The 24,066-nt window shown below is 36.6% G+C and overlaps 1 protein-coding gene across 2 annotated transcripts in view; it reads left to right on the top strand.

Annotated features, from left to right (window-relative positions):
• LOC145688384 (MYG1 exonuclease) overlaps positions 1–24,066 on the top strand; it is a 40,248-nt gene that overhangs the window by 12,254 nt on the left and 3,928 nt on the right. For both annotated transcript variants that reach the window (XM_081762553.1, XM_081762555.1), the window contains exons 4-6: positions 1,998–2,231; positions 10,667–10,868; positions 18,744–18,928. In XM_081762553.1, coding sequence (XP_081618679.1) covers positions 1,998–2,231; positions 10,667–10,868; positions 18,744–18,928 — 621 coding nt within the window. The remainder of the gene's footprint in view (positions 1–1,997; positions 2,232–10,666; positions 10,869–18,743; positions 18,929–24,066) is intronic.

Raw genomic sequence — 24,066 nt, forward strand, 5'->3', positions numbered from 1 at the left:
TCTGTCGTTCTCGTTTCCCATAGGTCGCTCTGACTTGAGTACGTGAATGTGCAAGAAGTTTTCCGCACAGTTTTATGGTTGTTAATGGTTGCTGCTATAGTGGCAAACTCACGCTACGCAGAATGGACAAAATGCTAAAAGTGCAGATTATTACCAGATGAACAATCTGGAGCCATTATATATACATCCAGGATATTCCTTCCCTATATTGCAGATGCATTTTGCGTTCTCATTAACCAGGGCAAGGCGTACAGACATTACTCTGAAACTTCTTGTTGTATCCCTCGCGCATTTGTATGGGTTTTCTGTGTTGAAAGGAGCGTTGATCCGTCTGCAGCCGCGCACACTCGACGATCTTAGAAAAGTTTGGTAAGAGGAATGGAACAGCCTTGATCAAATTGTTTCAACGCAGTCTTCTTCGGTGGACATTGAGATGCAGGGTTATAGTTAACACACAGCGCTCCCCATAGGGCACAACTGTTGATAGCATCGCGATATTAGCTGGTGAAGCTGATAGATTCATTACCATAAACCTGACAACACCTTCTGTATATTATAAGTGTTTCATTGCTTGGTTGAAAGTACACGGTATGAGACAAGTACAATCACTACTCTTTTGCCTTTCAAAGCTTATCAGGTATCTACGAATTAATAATCTACTTTACATATTTGCATGAATTTAAAAACTAAGGAATTATATTCTTTAACCGAAGAAAACAGAAGTGCAGCGTGAACCGTGGTGGCTCAATGGTAGTGTTCACTTCTGGTGTAAGGGTCCTTGGTTCGATCCCAGCTCGCAGCAAGTGAGCTTTGTGGTGGATAAACACCGTATGCATGGATTTTCTCGGGGTTCTCCCACTTTCTTCATTCCATCATTTCCTTCATTTCTCATCATCACTGTCTCCTTTAGCCTAGCCGGTATAACTGTGGGACTTAAAGATTTCATTTCATTTTTACAGAAGTGTAGTGTGTTTTTACACTTATAGTTTAATTTCAACCAGGAAGCACAACTAAGATCAAAGCAAATTTCAGTTTGCCATACATGGAGTAGAATATTTCTGATTATCTTTCAAGAAGGCACCTCATGCTAAGAATTGCAAACTGTAAAGTTCAATGAAATAATTAGGGCCGTTTAAATGGAAGAATTTATTCTTAGTGAAAATTGATGTCTCGCTACTCGTAGTCTCGTTTACTGTCTTAATTGTATAATATTTATTCTGTTACAAGAAAGGACTAATCTTATGTAGTTTGGTGGCCAAGTTAACTTGTTATATTTATCAAAAACTAATCTGGACAATGTTCGTTTTTAAAAGAATTCTTGACGATATTTCCAGTACGTCCTACGGATACTTTTCTCGGGGCTAAGGCTTAAAAATATCCTCTATGCTGTTATTCACATGTTAAAAGGAACACTAGAAAAGGAGACCTTGAAATTAATTGGCATACAATTGTTACGAATTGTGTTAATAAAATCAAAAATTAAGAGTACAAATACTTTAGTAATGCTTTAAAAATGATAATAATAAAAATATACAACATAAATTGGAAGTTAAAATTTGCTTATATGGGCAAAATGTTAAGTATCACAACATCGCTCATACAGGATTTAACTTACGGAAGTTGGAAGACATGAAAAGCGGAAGATTACAGGACTATAGATTATTACTTAAAAATTACAGAATAGGTGACTTTAGGGTTAGAGCACTAACTACCATAAACATCTGGAGTTAGTATATATTTTCACACCAGCGTTCGTTAAACATTAACATGTGAATAACAACATAGAGGATATTCTTATGCCTTGGCCCCGAAAGAGAGAACCTCCGGGATGTGCTGGAAATGTTGGCAAAAATTCTTTTAAAAGGGGCATTATCCAGGTTAGTTTTGATATATACTATATTGCGTTCCACATGCTCAATTACTAACTTTTTGTTAATTTGTTGTGTTCAGCGCTACCATGATTTTTTCTTTCTTTCTTCTGACATTTTTTTTAATAGCACTTTTGCGGAAACTATGAAGTCTTTGAATCCATTGAAACCTTGGTCAATTAAGCTGAGCAGTGCTGGATTAATATATCACCATTTTGGTGAGCGCATACTTAGTGAAATCATAGGCCAGCCAACAAGTACTAGAGTGGTGAAAGCTGGATTTGACTATGTGTATGAGCACTTCATCATGGAAATTGATGCCATTGACAATGGTGTGGAAATGGCACCCGATACTTCTTTAAGGTAATATTCTTTTCAGAATTATTTATGTCTTCTGTGTAGAGTGCTATATGTATATAAGGTTTTCCAGAAGCAGTTTGAAATTGTCAATATGTGACCAGCTATTAGCTTATCAAGAACAGATCTTCGTTACTTCACATGTATATCATGTTCCTTCTTTCCGGTTCCAGTAAGTAACAGAGCACAAAACGCAGCTCTTATTTGTGAATACATCTGCAGTTACTCTTCTAATGGGGTTTGAGTTACCAGCAGTGCCGTGGACGGGTAATTTTTACTTTCTCTTTGCAAGAAACGTTGGCTGATTTAAATCAAGGGGGAGCTATTTAGTTAGATCTGAGATGGTTACTTTTTATTCGTAAAATGAATATGGTGTGTGTGTGTCATACAGAATTGAGAACAAATGTGCTATGGTGCTAATCGTCCATGACCATCCTGATTTGTACTGATTCTCCGGCCTGGAGAATAGGGTAAGTGGAAGGAGAAGATGAATCGGAGTTATAGCGTAAGTGAGTGTTGGGGCTGAGGGAGATCAGACTAATTTGTAGATCTATTTTACTGGTGTTATAAATAGTTCAATCAATGGTATACGTACAGTGTCTTTTTAGATTAGAGAAAGTCTACGTGCGACATACATTCTCTGCGCAGCGCCTAATCTTGTTAAACTTATTTGCTTAAGAATGTACTTATTTATTTTCATAAAAATGTACTAAGTTCCAAAAGATTTTTTAATCAAAAGTTCTTGTTTTTTCATTACCAGATTTATCTTACTTGTCAATATTCAGCGCAAATTGGGTCAAACTATTGAGTTTTTGAAAGATAATTAAAGAAAAATCAGCGAACGCACAATACAGTAAAACGAGAACATCTACAATTAATGTTACCTTGCATGATTTACTAAAATTAGAGGGAGTGCTTTTCTGTTCCTTAATTTTCCTCTCTTTTTTTTTCCTACTTTTTCCTCTCCCTGAGATGATTATTGAAATTGCTTAGTGTATTGTTTCATGTGTATGATTATGAAATTAAATGGAAAATGTTCTACTGGAGCCGGGGATCAAACTCAGGTCTCCGGCATAACATACTGGTGCGTTCACCATAATGCTGTATAAAACAATTTCTTTTCTGAGTAAAATATCCGACATTGATCAGATACTTTTCCTTCTTGGCAATTTCTTGATGGAATATTATAGAGTACTTACGTTACTGAGAATTTTTCGAATTATAAGTGATACCTTTTCGTTAAATACTATGGCAGTAATGAAAGTAAAGTAGCAGTAGATTAGTCGAATTCATATACATCATACAAAGTGAAACCTCGCGCAGCAGCCACCCTCTTTCTGGTTATTTTTCCAGGAACCAATGTGAAATCTCGTAAATTGGTAGGAGATTTGAATAAAGGTTGGTAGCAATGTGGTTAGTCACGTCTAGGCTATCAATAACTAATTATAAGTTGTTTACGTCTTTTCTCCCTTCCTCCCTCTTTTTAATACGAGTGATAGCCTACTATTTCCGAAAGGAAATACTTCGTGCGACTTAGTTTCTCGAACTAAGTTGTAACTATCATGGAGATAGAGAAAATTTTATGTCATACTCGCAGAATTAACGTCAGAATTGGCGAAAACGTATCCCTGAACGAAATAGTACAGGTTCATCAAACCAAAACTTGTTGTTTAATTAAAATCAACAAGTAAACTAGAATCAGATGGGCATGGTGAGATTATGTCCATCGAAAACTTTTAACAAATATGGATCTTTTTAGTCGAAGTTGACATGTTGCGTAAGGAAGGGTGATGTGTGTTTTGTTTTGTTGCTTCTACATTCTTCGAAGTTAATTTGATTTGTGTTCAAAATGTATTAGTTATGTTAGTTGAAATTGTTTTCGTGATTGGCAAGGTAGTTGTAAATTTGTAGCCACTATTTGAATGTTCAAATAAACATTACATACGTCAGATAATTCAGAATGTCTACCATCCGGGAATGAGCCCTTGGAAGACCAATTTCTCATGGGTAAAAAATGGACCTACTACTGGCAATGCAACTTGTAGCTTGTGGAACAAAACAAACGTATAGTATGCATCAGTGGGAAGATCAGCACTGTCAAGTCATGCTAAAAGCAGTAAACATAAAATAAACGAAACAGAAAATCTCTTATGTTCATGAGCTGCTGTGCCAGAACGAACATTTACTACTTCTGAGATGCCTGACCCTCTCCAATCAGTCGGCGAAAAATCTGGAGCCCTTTCCGAAGGAGTTTCAGACAGATTCATCAGTGACCCCTTCTCTTCACGGAAACCTCTTGAACCTTCTGAAATAGTGATGGGAAGAATGATTAAAGAAGAGGTTCTCGCAGAGGTGCCCCTCCAACGAATTGAGATGACTGAAGAAACTTTGAAAAGATCCAGAGGTATTGATATTGGTTATGGGACTTGTGCAGCATTGAAGAAATGCTCTGGAGTGAAAAATGTTGAAATTCTGCAACACTAATTAAATATTTAAAATGTGTTTGGTTAGCTTAGTAAAGAAGTTAGTTGAAAAATGTCCCGTCAAGTATCCACTAACTGAGGCACTTATATTTTGAAATCCTTACAAAATAGCGTTTAGTACAGATGAAACGTTGTTACAGATGACAAAAGCATTGGAGATTCTTGTATCATCCAATATGATAGATACTTCTGTGCCACAGAATGGAGATAGGCATTTCAGGGTACTCATTAGTCAAGAAAGGATAGAATTGATATGAAAGCTTATTCCAAGAAGGAAACCAGATTAGATACCTTCTGGATGGACCTATTAAAAAATTAAGAGCTCCAGGATTTGAAAAGAACTGTTACCGTACTCTTGATCGTTTTCACACGGAAATGAGATATTGTAGTGGAAAGCCTCCGTAAAGGTTGTTATTGCACAACGATTAGTATACGATTGCATGGTAGATGCAGGAGGTTTGGACAGACTTGAAATCCAAAGGATTTGCTGCTGTCGGTTAGGAAGATCAGAAACTCACTCTGCAAGAAACGAAGTCTGCAGAAGAAATAGCCAAAGAAAAGAAAAGGAAAGCAACAAGAATGACACAAGGATTTAAAAAAAAAAAAAAAAAAATAGAAGTCCCAAACAGCTTTGGACGAAATCGACTAAGGAATTAAAGTATTTGCCAAAGATGAACATGGAAGTCAAGGATGATGAAGCTATCAGTCAAGGATTTGGAACCGTTTAGTTTCTTATAAGTAGTAATGTGTTGATTGTTTAGAAAATTCTCATTATCAAGCATTTTTGTGAAGTTATATTTGTATGTTATTTTGTTAAAACATTTAAAATTAAAACTTACTAAGTAGTGCATTTAAAGATGTGATACATGCCAAACATATTTATTCGTGACAAATATGTTATTTATTTAGGTCGGGGAATTCAGACACTTCAGGGAATTGACCGGGAATTTAATGACCGGAAATAAGTAAACACCCTGTAATTGAACCCGTAGGATCATTAATTCTTAAGACGGTTGACGTCATTACATACAACTACGCATTTTTAAAGAAGAGGTGAATTTCATTCGGTCATAATATCTGTAAAGAGTGTCCAGTTTTAATGCGGTTTGTTGTAAATGACACAGGAAGTATGAAAATTTTATGCGCCATTCGTTGTGGTAGTGCCCGATGTATGCAAGTAGTGTAGTAACCGGAAAACCGCCAAAATGCTTCAGGGCTTTAGAGCGAAAAAGATGGAAGACCTGACCTAAAACATTATAGCGCCTGGCAACATCGGTAAACGATAAAATATTTTCATGTTCAGATGACAGATGTCATTACAGATGGTGTTGACTAAGGCTGACGCGATAAGCAGTTTAGACTGATTTCTCAATAATATCTAACGTCTAGGGGGCGCGGTGGCTCAGTGGTGGAGCGTTCACCTTCGGTGCTTGGGATCCCTGGTTCGATCCCAGCTCGCGCCGTGTGGACTTTGTGGTAGACAAACACCGTGCTCATGGGTTTTTAGAGGTTCTCCCACTTTCTTCGTTCCACCATTTCATTCATTTATCATCATCACCGTCTCCTTTAGCCTAACCGGCATAACCGTGGGACGTAAAACTCAAAGATTTCATTTCATTTTCAAATTCTAACGTCTGTATTGTTGTGTGTTGTGAGCTGAATTGTTTGCTTTGGAACAACGTGTGTTTTTAGTGAAAACGTAATTGAAAACTGATTCCAACACTGCCACGCAACGAGCATATTAACGGGAGTATGATGTACGTGCACCTAAACTGGACGCAATATTAGTTCTGAAGGAGCTGGAAGCGACTGGGTATCTTCCTAGTGAAAGAGGTAAGCATCGGTTGCGACGTGAAGATGATGATGCTGATGTCGCAGCTCGACTTATGAGGTCACCAGAAAAGTCTCTCCGGCATTTATCCCTGGAGACGGGATATGGCTATTCTACGTTCCAGAAATCTGCCAAGACATCACGATTAAGACCTTACAAAGTAACTGCTGTTCAGAAATTGCGTTATCGAGATCGGGATAAACGAGTTATCTACTGTCAATGGTTCCTTCAGTTCATTGCGCGTATCCCAAACATCTCCATGGTTCCGTATGTCAGTCTACGTGAACTCTCAGAACAAGACCATGTGGGCGTTAGAAAATCCACATCAGCTAAGTTAGGTACACCTTTATGCCCTCAAAATTAGAATGTAGTGTGCTTGTTCCGCAACACGAATAGTGGGACTTTTTTTTTTTTTTTTTTCTCGAGGAGACAGTGGATACAGCTTGTTACATGGACATTTTAAATGATTTTTTCCAAAACTGGACAATATTGAACCAACAGAATGCTATCATCAGCACAATGAGGCCCTGATCAGCAGTTACATTGGTGATCGGATCATTTCTTAGAACTTGTGACCTCCGAGGTCTCTTGATTTTACTTCCTTAGATTACTTCCTATGGGATTACCTGAAGGGTCGTGTGTGCTGTGATAACCCTCGGACACTGGAACACTCTCGAGCTGATATCACATGAGAAATAATTGCAAACATCACCCAATATACATTATGGGCTATTGCAGTGAACATGGAGCGACGGATTCGACTATGCCTAAGGGAATATGGTCATTCCCAACATCTACTTTTAAGGTAAGTGATTATTGTCCTCCCTGCATAAAATTTTCATCCTTCCTACGTCATTTGCAACAAACCGTATAACCGCTACCAGGTTATAGAAGTATTTTTTGTGGACGCTCTGTATATTTCCTAAAGACAGTGATTATTATTTTCGATTTATACTTTATTCTGCGACGCAAATAAGTTCTTTCTTCGGTGGGAATTCCTTCTTTTCCACACAAGTGGACAAAGAAGTCTTTCATTGCTTTTTCATATATATATTTAGAACATTTCAGTGAACTACGAACCTTTGCAGTGTTTCTCCCTGACTTATTAATATGCACAGTAAATATTCTGCAGTTATTTGAAACTGAATTAAGTGGTTTCTTTAATCATTTATGGAAATACTACTGACCAGATTTTCGAGCACCAGAGTGGCACCAACTACATTGCTTTTCCAGTTCCTTATCTGTACTTTCACACGCCCGAGTTATCGCAATGTCTCGTGCATTGTGACCAGTGGACTAAAATTAACATAAATTATTTTCCGTATTCTGTTTGCATGTGCATACACGTGATCTAACTGAGTGGTTTTTAGAATGAACTGCCACCACTCTTCAGTCAACCATTGCAGCTCGTACCTTGAGTTTTGGCGCTCAGGAAGTTTGACTCCGGTATTGTGTGCAGCCACTACGCACGTTGCGTCGGGAATTAAGTATGATTTTGTGTTAAGGGGCATAAGCTATTAGCCGGTGAAGGATGTTAACTTGCGGATAGCCCCAACTAGTGAAGTCCCAGGTTTATAAACCTTGTGCGCCAAAAAGTTATAAACGCGCCCTGCAACATCAGCATTCCACTTCGGAAATTATTTCGCTGAAGACTCACGTTGACTCTTCAGGACTGTTTGGAGTAGCAACCAGGATACTACATGGGATTACCCCGGCGATCCTTTTCCCAGTGCTAATTCCCCAAGTGCGTCAATGGTGTGAGAAAAGTATTTATAGTGTAATTTCAGACATAATCCCATATACATATATAAAGGGCTACAGTGCATTAAAAAAGCAAAGTGTTGTTTTAGTGATGAAGATTATTATACATATTCTGTGTTAAGTGTTGTGTTCATTCCTCTTCGTTATTTTTTTTATACAATAGTATTCTAATAAATAAGTATAGTGTTATCTAATCCAGCGTGTTTTCGTTGTTTGTGTGAGTGTTGTTTGTGTGCGTTATGGTCTGGATGACCGTCTAATCGTCCGTGAGGTTTTCGGACGAGACATCCGAACCTCTCGGCGCCTAATGCTCATCTCATCATTGAGACCGACGAGCGATTTGGAAACAATTTGTAACCCCTTCTTGGAGAGGTCCTTCATCGTCCTATCCAGGTAAGTTCTGGTCTCAGGAGAATACTTATTGGCAGGATCACGGAGGACAGAACCACGAACACCGAACACGAATTGGTTACAAATAAATGGCAGCCCGAACAGCGACCCGACACTCGGATGGTTACAACCGCATTAAAATTGGTCAATTTGACACGTTATAATCCAATGTAGTCTTTTATATATATATATATATATATATATATATATATATATATATATATATAATATAAAAGCGTACGGTGAATAACCTAGATAGTTGCGGCGCGTTGGTAGAAGGCTACACCATTTGCATTGCAGTGCTTGTACATCAGTAAACGTTCAAGCTCTGTCGTAGTTATATGGTTAGCGTATGCACTACGGAGCTTGAAACCCAACTTCCATTCCTGGTGGGAATTCGTGTGGTTTGGGTCCCTCGTTAAGCTGTAGATCCTTGTCTCGTATAGTCTTGGTACTGAAAAGGAACGTTAACTTCAGCCAACTTCAGTAAGCATTTTAGTGTGAACTCCATTAGTATGTGTAATGTGATGTATAGTTTTAAATTTACAGTGTGTCCCAGAAGTCTAGATTCACTGTGAATTTCTGCTTATTAGCGTCACTGTTGTGAAAAAACAATATAAGTAAAACGTTCAGTACTAGTTTCTAGGGGACTGTAGATGGATAAATTGACAAGAAAGTTAACTGTTTTTCCTTCTTTCTTTTTCAATTTTGATACCTTTGCTTACCAGTTACCGCTCCCCGCCGCCGAACGTGGATTGGCTGAAGTGTCGATAGACGGAACTCAAAAGAAGATATTTTTTCTTCTCGCGGAACGCGTCCACGAGACGCAGTTTATTCGAATGTCTTTCCCATTGTTCTGCCTTCCAGGACGAATTTTTAAAACTTCATAGAGAAAGTAATACAGACATCCTTTGCATGAATGTTACGGTAGTTTTGTGACCAAAGAACCGCTAACGGCACTTATCCTTTCACTTACCCTCGGTCACGGGGCCACGCTGGCTCAGTGGTAGATCGTTCACCTCTGGTGCATGGGGTCCCTGGTTGGATCCCAGCTCGCGCCAAGCGAACTTTGTGGTAGACAGACACCGTGTGCATGGGTTTTCTCGGGGTTCTCCCACTTTCTTCATTCCACCATTTCATTGACTTGTCATCATCACCGCCTCCTCTAGCCTAGCCATAACCGTCGGACGTAAAACTTTTCATTAAACGTAAAGATTTCATTTCATTAAACTGTCGGTCCAAGTCTCATATAGCCTCAGTGCTGATAGGGACGCAAAACACAACTAACGAACCAATGCAATGTTTCTTTTCATTTTTTTTTATCATAACCATAGTTACATGGGTGTGTTTGGCATTCTGTGATTACACTATTATTTTGCGAGTGATTACTACCTGTGTAATGGACAGTGTGTCCATGATGTAAATAACTCCTTTTAAAATTCGTGCAAATGGTATATAGCAATAGAGATAGATTCTAATTGGTCAGTACAATTTGTTTCTAAATAAAAATAATGAAAGGAATGAAATTAATTTATTGTTACTAACAAATAAATGTTTAAATAATTTCGGGTGCAAATGATATTTTGTGTTTGTCTTTCTCAAATTTAACTTACATGCCAGTTAGATTAAATTCTACCCAAATCAACCATTTCTATTAACAGAAATAGAAAGGGAGAAACTGACTGTTGAAAACAAGGCTTTCATCAAAGGAGTTAACTCTGTTGAAGGGATTCACGTTAGATAGTTTGCTATCATTTGTGGAGAAGTTTCCATGTATTACGGTCTTTGACTAAAGGTTGTTGAATTAGTCGGCTGAAGGTTTACGCTCTAATGATTGTTGAATTGCAACATTTAATATAAAGTATCAAGGCAGCTTTTTAGAAGACTGATCCTATCATTAGCGACAGTGTTAATGAAATGACTGCATCGTTGTGTGGTAATTTTAGATTCATAATAATTAATGTTCTAATTTACAGGTACAGAATAAATACAGACCTAAGTAAGAGGGTTAGGTACTTAAACCCAGCATGGAACAAAGATAAGTCAGATGAATGGCCATACTTTCAGAAAGCTTTTGATTTGGTTGGTAGTGAGTTCGAGAATATAGTGAAATATATGGCTGATGTTTGGTGGCCAGCTAGAGATCGCGTGATTGAAGCATTAAACAGTCGGTTTGAGGTAAGTAATGAGTTACTTAAAATAGAAGTCCAATATATATATTGAACAGAAAATCATCCTTGTTTTTATAGCTTAGGGTCAATCCATATCAAGTCAGCCAATTTCATTTTAAAAGGTTACTGACAAGATTTACTTCTTTATATATAATCTAAGTTAATGGAGTTGAAAACAACCTTTCAGTTTTTTTTTTTTTTTTATTTTTATTTTTTAGCGGCCATTTTGTATGAGAACGTCAGCGTATTTTGCACTTTACAGAGGTTCGCATGGAACTTTTAAATTTTTTTAAGATATTGAGTTCAAACAGAAACCGTATGAAAGAGAATGAAATGTATAACATTGTATGTTATGTGCAAATTTAGGTGTATTTTAGCAACTCGAAATGAAAAGCTTTGAATATTGAGGTTTAAAACTTAAAAATCTTAATTTTGAATTACAAATATTTAATGAATTTATTTAGACTCAACTTCAATTTTTTGTCTGGATAGAGGTTATATGGTATTAAACTTCCCACAATAATGTCAGATCTGAGAACCATATCCTTGAGTTTCTGTTGGTTTGTAAACATTGCAATTTTTCTAAAATCGGATATTTTCAACATCAAATATCTCAGAAGGGACACGTGAAAAATCCCAAATTTCCACAAATACGCGATAGATAAGTGGTTAAAATTCTGTCACTGAGACTTTATTAGCTTCTGAGTCATTAGATCTTTCATCAGTGAGACAATATCATGAAGTACTGTAAGGAATAGATTTAAATTTGTAGCAAAAGTCAATGTATTGACTTAGTATTATGCAAAGACTATTAGCAATGTTGATTAAAGAAATTACGATTAATTTATGAATCACAACTTTACAAAAAAATAGTTATTTTCTTCATATAGCTCTGCTGTTAAGGTATCAGTGATGTAAACAGTTGACTAATTTCTGTACATAGTTTTTCACTGGTATTGAAGGTGCGACCTGCAGCAGTTCTAACTCTGTTGGTGTTAGTTTCTGTAGAAGCTTACTGATTGGCTCCCAAACTTTGTCATTCGTAGAGATTTGAAAAGAGGTTCTTGGATCATGAGTATGGAAAAAAATGAACAAAAAGATCGTTATTTTCATGATTGGTGTCTTCAGTTTTCCCAATCTACCATTTCTCGTCGTAAATGCAGGCTACAGTTTCATTATTTTCCCATGACAACATACGGTGGCCCCGCGTAGCATAGTCGCTAACGCTCTCGCCTTCGATGCGAGCGGTCCCGGATTCGATTCCCGGTGGGGGCACTCGGTCGAAAAAGTGTAACAGCTTTTTCAGGCCAGCCACCTTGAATGAGGTTTTCCTGGGTTTTCCTCATTCACACCAAGCAAATGCTGGGGTGGTACCTAACTTATAGGTCCCAGGCCGCTTCCTTCCTTCCCTTTCCCCGGATTGTGTGCTCGCCGAGGGACGTCATCCCTCAAACGTGACGGGTTAAATGGAGAGCCCAGAAATCTAAATCCTAAATCCCATAATATACTATGTCCTGGAAGTACCGTCAAATGGGGTGAATAGAAACATGGGGGTGAATAGAAACAAAACTCCCAGATTAGTTTTGGATTTATCTAGACGATAAATTAATCAAGAAAACTGAAATATCTTAACATAGTCTTATACGGCTAAAGTGTTAGGCAGAGTCAAAATGTTTTACTGAGTTGGGAACACTGAGGTAGACGGCAGTAGCATCAATGTGTTACTGAAATCTTACACGGTATTTTAGCGCTCCTCAAACTTTCTTGGTAAGTATGACATTTTCATATTTGTTGCATTTGAACATATGCCTATTTTGTAGTTTGTTGTTTCATGTACTGAGTTCATAGTAGAAGTTTTCCTTTTGTAAATTATTTTTAATCAAAATTTAACTTTACTGGGTTATTGTTATGATTTTTAATTAGTGGGGTGCATAGAAACACTTCTTGAGGAGTAGAAAATTCTTGAGAAGCCGAAAAAAGGACCTGACAGGAATGAATCAACAATCTCTAAGAACAAATTTCCAAGTCTTCAAAAAAAAAAAAAAAAAAAAAAAAAAAAAAGTGACAAACTGAAGGAGGAAATTATCAGGGCTGGATTTGAAAAGTGTGGAATTTTCGCCGTTTGTCGAGACCAAATACTGAGGATGCTGCCAAAAAGAGACAATGAACGAGAAGAAACAGAACAGCAAAAGACATCTCAGACTGTAAACCGTTCCGTTACGGATCTTCTCAAGAGCATGAGAGAAGATGAATAAATTAAACAAGAGAAGAAGAGAGTATGAATAGGTGTTTCTGGTAAGAGTTTTGGTTTGTTTTCTGAAAATGATACATTTTCATCAAATCACAACGAAACTCAACCTCTCCCTTGTATTTTCGGAAGAGGAGAAAGACAACATTACAGACGATCACGAACTAGATTATGGTTTTCTAAAGCTGGTGATTTTGCTGTGGTAAAGGTTTATGAGAAGCTAAAACTCGTTGAGACTATTCACTACCCAAGTGCGAAAATGTGAACATGATGGATATGTGGAAGTGTTTTATGAGAGAGCACATAAACAATGAAATTTTCAGAAACTTCTGAAGAATCGTTCTTACTACATGAGGATATTGTTACGAAACTGTTGGGTTTTATTAGGAGTTCGTCAGCACGCTTTAAGTATATGATAAGTTTCGGGCTCCTTCGTAGCTAAGCGGTTAGCGTACGTGCCTTTGGCGTGGGAGACCCGGGTTCGATTCCCGGCGGGAACTCATGTTGTTCTGATTCCACGTTAATCAGTAGGTCCACGTCTCATATAGCCTCGCTGCTGAATGGGACGTTAACCTCAAAATCAACTCAACTCATGGTAAGTTTCCCTGGTGATTTCAGTGGTTTAAATCTTATTCAAATATCATCAAAACTGTATGGTCGTTTGTAACTATATTGTGCATTGTATTGTTTTATAAGTTTGTAACTTATGTAATACTGGTCTTATTGAACTTATATCTTGCAGGTATCCAATAAATAGTTCGTTTCAACAAATATGCTGTTTCTTTTTACCTTTCCGATAGTATAAAAGAAACAACAATGAAAATAAAGTCATTGTTTCTATTCACCCCTACCCATGGGGTGAATAGAAACATTAAGAAAAATCAAGGTGAAGAAAGGTGGAGTTGATGAATTAATATGACGTTTACTGAACTTCATTAGCATATTAAGACCTTTTTTTTGGGAATAATCTGATACGCGAAATCTTAAACATCACCAGACTTATATACTCATATAGCCAAAAATGTGTTTCTATTCACCCCATTTGACGGTACTGAAATACTGCAGTCGGTAAATAACTCGTAACATCTGATTTGGGTTTGTTAGAGGTACAAGTCTATGATATGACCTGGTATACAAGTAGCAAATCTCTTCTGCAGTATCTTGCTGCTTGACTGCACTTCTGAGAAACATAGATAAAGTGTATACTTGATATCTTAACACAAAACCTGTACATTTGTTCAGGTGTTAAAATTTGATTGTCATATGGTCGCAGCAAGCTTGCCTTGGACACCGCTCTTTTTGTCGTACAACCAATCTCATCGCATGCATTTTAATTTTTATATTGGCTAGTAGTGCCATCACTAAAACATATTTTTTACCTATGATGGTACTTCCAAGTACTTTTGAAAATGTACAAAGTAGAATTATTGTGGTCCAAGTTGTTTATTATACATAAAGATATAGTGTTGCTTGTGGATTGGATCAATGGAAACTCTGAATTTCATCTTTTATGATGAAAGGGAAGTTCTCTGCAAAATCTCATAAGGTTAAACAGACATCTTTTGTTTACTTCTCCTTGTGCTCCTTCGAGAATTTCGAGTGAGATTTTGCAATGAAGTGATGTTTTCTCAAAGTTATCAATTTTTCAACTAATTCTTTAACGAATTCATGAAGGGGCATAACCTGCGTGATCAGCTCTGCTCGATTAGTACTAACTAGGGCAACCCAAAAGCATAAAAAACATAACAGCAATTTACACATATGGTTGGTACCTTGAACATGGTTGTGGTTGTCTAAGGGTCCAGAGGAAACTAATTTTAAAAGCATAATAAATCATAATTTTAGAAAATAAAGCATAAAGCACAATTTAAAATATATAGCACAATTCTTGGAAAATTCTATTTAACTGCAAGTTTAACATACTGTATTAATATATCTTTTAAAGCCAATATTTACAAAGCAAAATCATTGAGAACATAACAATGCAACAATGAAAGGCTTATTTTTATTTTTGTAAACTTTTCGGTGTAATCCTTTCATGTCGAGAAAAGGAAAAAAAAAAAAAAAAAGGAAAAGAGGAAGGAAACTTTCCCCAACACAAGAACTCCACACTATATTGTTATGTGTATCTCTTGAGTTTGAGCACTTTCTGTACTTTTTGGTGGTATCTTTCACTTTCCCTTTCTGTATATATGCACCTCTAAGGCGCACACAAGTGATAGAAAAAACCTACTGGCGTAAAGCATATCTCTTTACAGTGCATTAAATAGAAAGTTCATTAAATATGAAAGAAACTGTTGGCATAAAATATTAATAAATAGATCAAGATATTTAGAATATTTAATATATAGTAAATATTATACATTATACACGATTAATGTAAAACAAGGATTGAAATTAACAATAAAGCATAATTTGAAAAAAAAAAAAATAAAGCCTAATGAAACAAAAAAATAAAGCATAATGTGGGTTGCTCTAGTACTAACCCATTGTTTGAAAGTATTATCATCTGGAAGATGATAGGTGTCACTGTTTAACAGCTCCAAAAGAAATTCCTTTTCTGGACAAAACTCTCATTTATCGAGCATATAGTCACAATTATGGAGAGTCACAAACCAGCAAATCAATTAAGTCGGTAATCTATGTTCAGTTTTTCTCCTACCGTAAGACTGGGAAGTATGGCATTTGCAAACATATACATTGTGTAGCGACTGATCCAGGTAATATACACCAATTAGGCCTTAAAAGGCACAATATGGACCTACCAGCCTTATGATCCGGGTATTTTTGTTTGAAACTAACAAATAACTTATTCAAGAAATACAAAAGTAGTCTCTGTTGTTGTAGTAGTAGTTAGAAACTTTTCTATCCAGTGATATACATTCTTTTTTCCCAGGATACATACTGCTATTGTCATCGTCTTCATAAAACTTAATGACATCACTTACAAATTCATTACTTAATTGGATGGGGGCGCAGTGGCTGTGGTAGAGCGTTCACCTCCGGTGCTTGGGGTCCCTGGTTCCATCCCAGCTCGCGCCGTGTGGACTTTGTGGTGGACAAACACCGTGCTCGTGGGTTTTCTCGGGGTTCTCCCGTTTCCTCCCACTTCTTTCATTCCACCATATCATTCATTTCTCATCTTCAACGTCTCCTTTAGCCTAACCGGCATAATCGTGGGACGTAAAACTCAAGGATTTTCATTACTTAATTGATTGCCATCATTCTTTTCTTAATCTGGTAACGCCTTGAGTTTCATTAAGTTCCGTGCTTACCGTGCTGTCAATTTCATTGAAGGTAGATGCCAATTTTCTTTTGACAGCTGAACTTATTTTTACTGTTGTGGTTTTTAATGCAGATCTACGTTTTGGTTTACTGAGTTTTCTTATTTGGGAGGCAGGGGACAAAAGCAATGATTTGCAAACCGTATCAAGTACATTGAAAGTAGTATCCTATCCCACAAAGTCATTTTCGTGTTCTGTTTCTGGTGTAAATTCGATAGCAATGCCACTTTCTTGTTTTCTACAACTGTACAAATATTTTCTTATTACATGTAGGGCAAAGAGATTTACGTGGTATTAGCTCAACTCGAAATACAAAATTCTTATTAAAAACAAGAGGACATATGTTTCAGCGTTTTTAAAAATTTGAGTTTTAACGGGGAGAAGGGAGTATTCTATATAAATAAGAATTTTAGGAATGATAAAAAATGCATTGAAAGATTGCGATCTTGGAAATTAGTTTTTGGATCAGAGGCCACAAAATTTTTGAACGGCCCCTAAATCGAGTGTTCTGTTTTTTCCGGAAAAAGCAGATCATACTATGTTAAGTGATAGTTTGAGTTTGACCTTCACTGTAGGTAGTTCTCCAGGTATAAGGCGTAGAAGAAAATGGTTGATTGAATGAAATACAATATATTGGATATTTTGGATCAACGGCCATAAAATTTTTGAACGGCCCCTACATTGAATTTTCGTATTCTTTGTGGAATAAGCACATCATACTGAGTTAAGTGACGGTTTGGGCTTCGCTACACTATTCTCCAGACATAAGACGTACAAGAAAATGTTTGATTGAATGAAATATATTGGATTTTTCGGATCACGGGCCATAAAATTTTTGAGTGACTCCTAAATCGAGTTTTCGTATTTTTTACGGAATAAGCAATTATACTGAGTTAAGTAATAGTTTGGGTTTGGCTACACTATATGTAGTTCTCCAGATATAAGGCCTACAAGGAAATTTTTGCCTGAAATATATTGGATCTTTTCATCCAAAAATGAAATGTTAGAGGGTTTGACGACCCACTCCTAGACCGCAGCACCAAATTTGATGATTTTTGATATATTAGTGGGCCATGACCTAATTCAGGTTTTATCACATTCTAGGCATGGGAGTGAGGAAGTGGAAGGGTTGTGACTTGGAAAAATAATCGAAAGCGATTGATATTAGTTTGCAATCAATAATTTTCGAGGTCGCTGAGATAAATATTGATACTCCCGATACCTTTTCAAGTCCAAATTCACATTGGCATGGGGGGGCGGTGGCTCAGTGGTAGAGCGTTCACCTCCGGTGCTTGGGGTCCCTGGTTCGATCCCAGCTCGCGCCGTGTGGACTTTTGTGGTGGACAAACACCGTGCTCGTGGGTTTTCTCGGGGTTCTCCTGTTTCCTCCCACTTTCTTCATTCCACCATTTCATTCATTTCTCATTATCACCATCTCCCTTAGCCTAGCCGGCATAACCGTGGGACGTTAAACTTAAAGATTTCATTTCATTTTTTCACATTGGCATGGGGTGGGGTGGGGAGTGGGCGACATTGTAAATAATCGAAAACTACAAATACTGCAAATATTAGTATCCAGTCGATAGTTTTCGGGGTCGCTGAGGTAAATAGGGAAACTCCTGATGCTGTTCAAAGGCTAATTTAGCCCCCAATCGCATTGGGGGGGGGGGGAGAGGTAACATTACTAGTTTTTCCATTACGTTTTCATTGAAATGCGTATCTTAAGGAGGGGGAATTCCCAAACTTGTTTTCCCCGTACTAAGAATGGGCATCTCAGTAAGTGATATGAACAGGCTTAAAGTTTTAATATTCTGATATTAATTTACCAATCTGTATTTATTCTCCCTCTTTTTCTGCTTGATCAGTTTTCAGCTAAAAATTAACAAAAGTTGAGAACAAATACAGTAGCCGACTCACGTGATATATTGTAATCAAAATCTCAGTATGATGTCTTGCTTCGTTGTGTGTACTGAGAACCGTATGAACAATTTTCTTTGGACGTGTTTAGAGGTAGTATTATCAAGAATGATACTTCGCTGTGCTGTGATGCTAAAATGTTGTGAGTGTAGTTAGCAGTATTCGATTGTTTAGCCCCGGCGGGAGCTCACGTGGTTCGGATTCCACGTTAATCAGTAGGTCCACGTCTCATATAGCCTCGCTGCTGAACGGGCCGTTAAACTCAAAATCAACTCAACTCGATTGTTTAACATAAGATGATACTGAGCCGACGTCTGTTAGACATAACACCTCTTTTGCTGTCTATATATTGTTAGTTCTAGATGAAAGAAAAAAATATTTACTCACATATTTCTTAGTTTATTTTATATAATTATTATTTAATGATTTTTAGGTGCATCCTTCAGGTGAAATAATAGCTTTCAAGAAAGGCCAATCTTGTCCGTGGATGGAGCATCTGCACATTTTGGAGAGAGAACTAGATATTACGCCTGGCATTAAGTATGTTCTTTATAGTGATTCGAATGACAATTGGCGGGTGCAAGCAGTTCCAATGCATGCAGGTGGCTATAAGACCAGGTAAGTGTTAGAGAATACCTTTCAGACTTTATTCTGATTTTTTCTTGTAGATATGCTTGCAGAAAATCTTGTACGGACAAGTTTTAAAACACTTTGTAACTTGTCTCAAGCGTGTAGTCACATAAACTTTTCACTGAGTAGGGACACTCTTCTGTCTTAAGGAATAACCGAGAAATTTACAATGATTTTGAATAATAGAGAAATTATTTTAGCCACAATATAGAAAAGTAAAAAAATCATACTTCAAATAACAGTGAAAAGTTCTAATTATGATGCAATAAAGATAATTTGATTGAGGATTAATAAAAATTAGGCGAACTCTACCCCCTAAAGATATAGATTAATCCTCATAAGTAATACTGCGTAATTGCCAACTGTTGGTAAATAAATCTTTTAAGGAACAGTGTTCTCGGGAAGAAAAACTTGATACTTTTGAATTACTCTGTTAGAACTCACAACACTAATAGTTGAATGACAATGAACAGTATATGAGAGAAAGAATGTAAATGACAACAATATGTACAGAAAGTACGTTTCGTTTTACATTGTAGATTTCCACACTCCGCAAATTCAATATTGAAACAGGAGGTAGGTGATCTATAACTCCGGTTGCAATAACAGGATAAGAAGGTTCACACTGACCGTGAAGTCAAAAAAATTATATTTCACAGAAGAGTCTTAAGTTGTAGACAGAGGATACTGAGAACACTTTCAAGAATCAAGACAGATTCAAAAAGTTGGTATGGTACCTGTAGTCGCCACTTTAAGGGCAAAATTACTCTTTTGGCTCGACTGAGAGCACCATGAATCCTTTTGAGCTGTACCGTAGTTAAAATGACATATTGATACTTCCTTTGCCTGACCATGTAGTTAGAATTTAAAGTCGAGTACCGTCGAAGGAAAATAAGATTAAACAAAATAAGAGAAAATCTAATATCCCTTGCATTGTACTAGTACTCGCCCCCTCCCCAAATTGAAATGGTCTAGTAGTCGTCAGGGTTTTGCAGCAGGTCGTCACTCACCTAACTAGATATAGCTTATTCAAAAGTTAAGTGTACATTACTTTAAGCTTAAGAATCTTAAGAATACAGTATAAAATTCTATAAGCTTAATAACTGTTCAGCAATTGAGGATTAAAAAAACACACACACACACACACAACTACATGAGCTGACATAAATTAAAGGGGTATTTCCGGGTTGACGTGGAAAGTTAAAATTTGGCATGATTGTAGCTTTGCGGGACTAACCGACAGGAAAATTGCCAAAAGTGCATATTTTTAATTTTTAGGGGGTCTAAAGGAGGGATGAAGAATTTCCCATGTTATTTAAATGGTTGTTTTTTTGGACATAATCTCGTTTTAGGTACTTGGAATTGGAATAAAAACTTGAAATTCTGTATACTTATACGTTTTCGTTAGCATTAACCAAGTAAATCGCTAAAAATAAAAATTTCCAACTGAGAGTGGTTTTATGGGGAACTGAAAAATCTTTCCCATGTTATTTATATGGGACATCTTCTACACCCCAAAATGTTGAGGCACTTTCGGCAGGATTAGAATGATGAAATTTCGCATGATTGTAGCCTTCCGGGACTAACCTACAGGAAAATTGCCAAAAGTGAATATTTTTAGTTTTTAAGGGATCTAAAGGTGGGATGAAGAAATTCCCATGTTATTTAAATGGGTGTTTTCTTGGGATACAAAATCTTATCTTTTAGATAGTTGAAATAGGAAAAGAACTTAAAATTTGGTAGAATTGTGGATTTAAGAGGTGCAAGGCCGTAGGCCAAGTAAATGTGAGGGTCATGGGGCGAAGCCCCCAGCTGTGCCAAATTCAGGAAATGTAATTAAAGAGCAAATGCACAATATTCACTCTTGATTCAAAGGCTGATAACTAGGAGATGAGAGGCCGTAGGCCGAACAAACGCGGGGGTCTGGGGGCGGAGCCCCCACCTAGCCAAAGGCTAGTATATATATGTACTCTTATTGCTAAACATAAAGGGGCCGGTACGCTTTACCTCAGGTTCATTGCAAAGTTGCATACCTTTCAGGGTATTATTATTATTATTATTAATAATAATAATGTCCAGTAGCACATCACTGAAATCTTGTAACTAAAAACCCTTACGTACATAAAGATGCTTTAAAAATTTCTGATTCTTACATCTTAATTTTATAACACAATAAACATAAGATAATCAATATTTCTTAGCGATTTGTTTCTTGCTTTTTTCTCTTTTATAAACTGACAAAAGTAAGCTGCTATTGTTTGCTTTCAGAAGGTATCAAGAGTCCCACAAGTACTGAATTTCAATAACAAAACACATACAGTACATTGTTCACATAATGTTCTTCAGAATACTAATAATGCTCCCAAAATGTTATACAAACCTCTATTAAGTTAATGGATAAACTTCGCGAAAAAATCTAGGGGGTGTTTTCACTTAAGTCTCTTCCTAATAATGAATAGAAACAATTAATTGCATACATTAAAAGAGGAACTGAGCAAAAGGCTCCTCTGCGGAGAAAATAACGAGATAGGATATCAGCAGAATTTTTGTACTGGCTTTCAGTTTAGCCAGACTTCAGCGACAGACAAAGTTGTTGGGATTATTTCGTTGAGGCAGATCAGTCTTTTCAGAAAAAAATAATATGGTCGGTTTAGATCCTTTATTGTTTATATTACTGTGCAAAAAAGGGTTGAAAAAAAGGGATGCGCGAGGGCGTGTCAGAAAGCGAGAGACAGAAGGGCCCAAATATTTCTAGTATATATATAATATCTGTTTTAGAAAACAAAAATGTTTTTGTGTGATAATTGCAGTTATTACAAAGTAGGAATATTTCATTTCATTTTTCTTGTTTAAGTCGTCACGTCAGCATTTATGACAGTCAAGACGAGTTCAAAAGTTAACTTTTCTGCTTTCTGATTTTATCATGAAAAATTATCTTCAAATTCTTCCAATATGCATCATTAGTGGAATTCTGCGACGAAATCTAATCATTTTCCTATGTTGTGTTGGAAGTTATCCCATTTCTTTTTCGTCTTCTACTCCTCGCCCTCATATCTATCTTACTCTTAATTTTTTCTTGCTTAATTTTTCCGGCTCTCGTCATGAAACTCTCCATGACTTGGAAGTGATCACGCTGGGAAGCTTTTGTATCTCTCTCCCTGTTTTCTTTGATGAAACTGATTCAAGGGAGAACACGGCACTTTTATAAGAGACTTTGAACTTGTTTGTAGGTATTTTAGATTTGTAGATGTTCTTGGAGCTGAATAGCAGGCCTCTCCGGGGGGAAGTGTTTGGGGTAAGGTCGGTAGGATTCAGGAAGACGTAGATGTTCCAACAATACCACTAACATATCTTCCATTTTCATGCTCGATGAATTCTTCTTCTTGTACTGTTGCGGAGCATTCATGTGAATCGTCTTGGACCAGATTATTCGAAGCTGCTTTGCTTATATTCCACCACATATCAAACGATGATTTATCTTCGATGTACCCTGCCCATGTACCATTGTCCGACACCCTTTGAACTGGATAAGTTTTTCCTCTTCCGTACCATCTTTAACTTTTAAGCCGATCATTGATAGTTTATGGACAGTTGAATTCACGTTATTTACTGATGAAAGTTCTTCATTTTCATGGATCTGAAGGTTAATTTTGACAGCTTCAGGATCCTATGGTATTATTCAGCAAGCTATTAAACCACTGTGAATGATAGTTAGATTTATATCATGAAATGTGTCAGTTTTTTTTTTTTTTTTAAATGGATAATCAGTGTTATCTCCATTTTTGCACATTTCTGCCATTTTGCCTTGAACGCCTTGGAAATAGCCTCGTCCATACGATGAATGAGTTGAGTCGTGTTTGAGTAAAGAGCTACGTGAATGATGCTTTAAAAAAAAAAAAAAAAAAAATCGCTTGTCTGAAGCGATAGGTGAAAGGAGTGTCTATCAGTGTTTTTTACTATCCAAAGATAGAATATATTAGCTACAAATTAATAGAACAATGCTGCTGTCATCTACCTGCTCTCTGTTCCCCCATTCGATGGTACACTTTCTGCCATGTCAGCAAGTATTCTAACCAGGGTTGGCTGGTTTAAACCAAGGTTTAAACCAGCTGGTTTTTTCAAAAAAACCAACTGGTTTAAACCAAAAAACAAAAAAATGTTCGTAAAAGTGTAAGTGTTTGTAAAATCTTGATAAACACACATTTGTGGGTTATCACGTTTCACTCCCGTATATTATTCGTATTATATTCAGACCTAAATTCCCCATTCATTACTCAAAAAGATTATACTACAAAAGCAACTTCTTTTTACAAGTTTATTTTGTGATTTTTTTGTAGTTGTTATTATTGTTATGTAATTGCAATCGAAGAAAAATTCTAAATATTGTTTCGTTTCAATGTTTACTATTGATAAAATACATCGAAAATGCCGTACTTTGTGTGTGTGTGTGGGGGGGGGGGGTCATACAGACCCCACGAAAAGCATTTTTTATGAAATAAGTATCTTTGGTATCTATTTATGTATAAATGAGTTTGAGCCAAAGTGGACTCAAATAATTCGTATCTTTATTCACTTTTCTTATTGATATGCAGATTAAGTCGGTGTATTTCTTTAATTTGGACCAATAAAAATCGTTGTTAACTAACTTGAACTAAATTAGTTCTTCTGTACTCCGTAGTACTTTGAAATTGTTCATATGTAATTCTGTGTAATGGTTTCACTTGTGCAACTGTTTATATTTTTGTCCTTCTGAAATGACTCTTGACAGTTATATTAAGAAGCATGTAAAGATCAGTACAACGTTTTTTTTTTTTTTTTTTTTTTTTTTTGTTTTTTTAATCAGGATTCCTTCGTGAATGAGTCGGCAGACGTGTCGCATTTGTGGCCAATTAGTCCTGGTTCTGAGTTCAAATGGAGGACAATTTCGCTCGGATGTAGCTCGAGAAGCGGTTTTTATTCCGCTTTTAGCTTATGTGACCCCTTCCAGCATAACCCGGTTGTTGCATAATAACATCAAGGCGAAACAAACTTATTTCTGTCCATATATGATATGAATATATAGAGCAAATCATTTAAACCATAAAAACCTGGTTTAAACCAAAAAAACCGTTTTTTTTTTGGTTTTT

The sequence above is a fragment of the Thermobia domestica genome, chromosome 6 (genome assembly GCF_964235325.1).
Source record: "Thermobia domestica chromosome 6, izTheDome1.hap1.1, whole genome shotgun sequence".
Taxonomy (NCBI): domain Eukaryota; kingdom Metazoa; phylum Arthropoda; class Insecta; order Zygentoma; family Lepismatidae; genus Thermobia; species Thermobia domestica.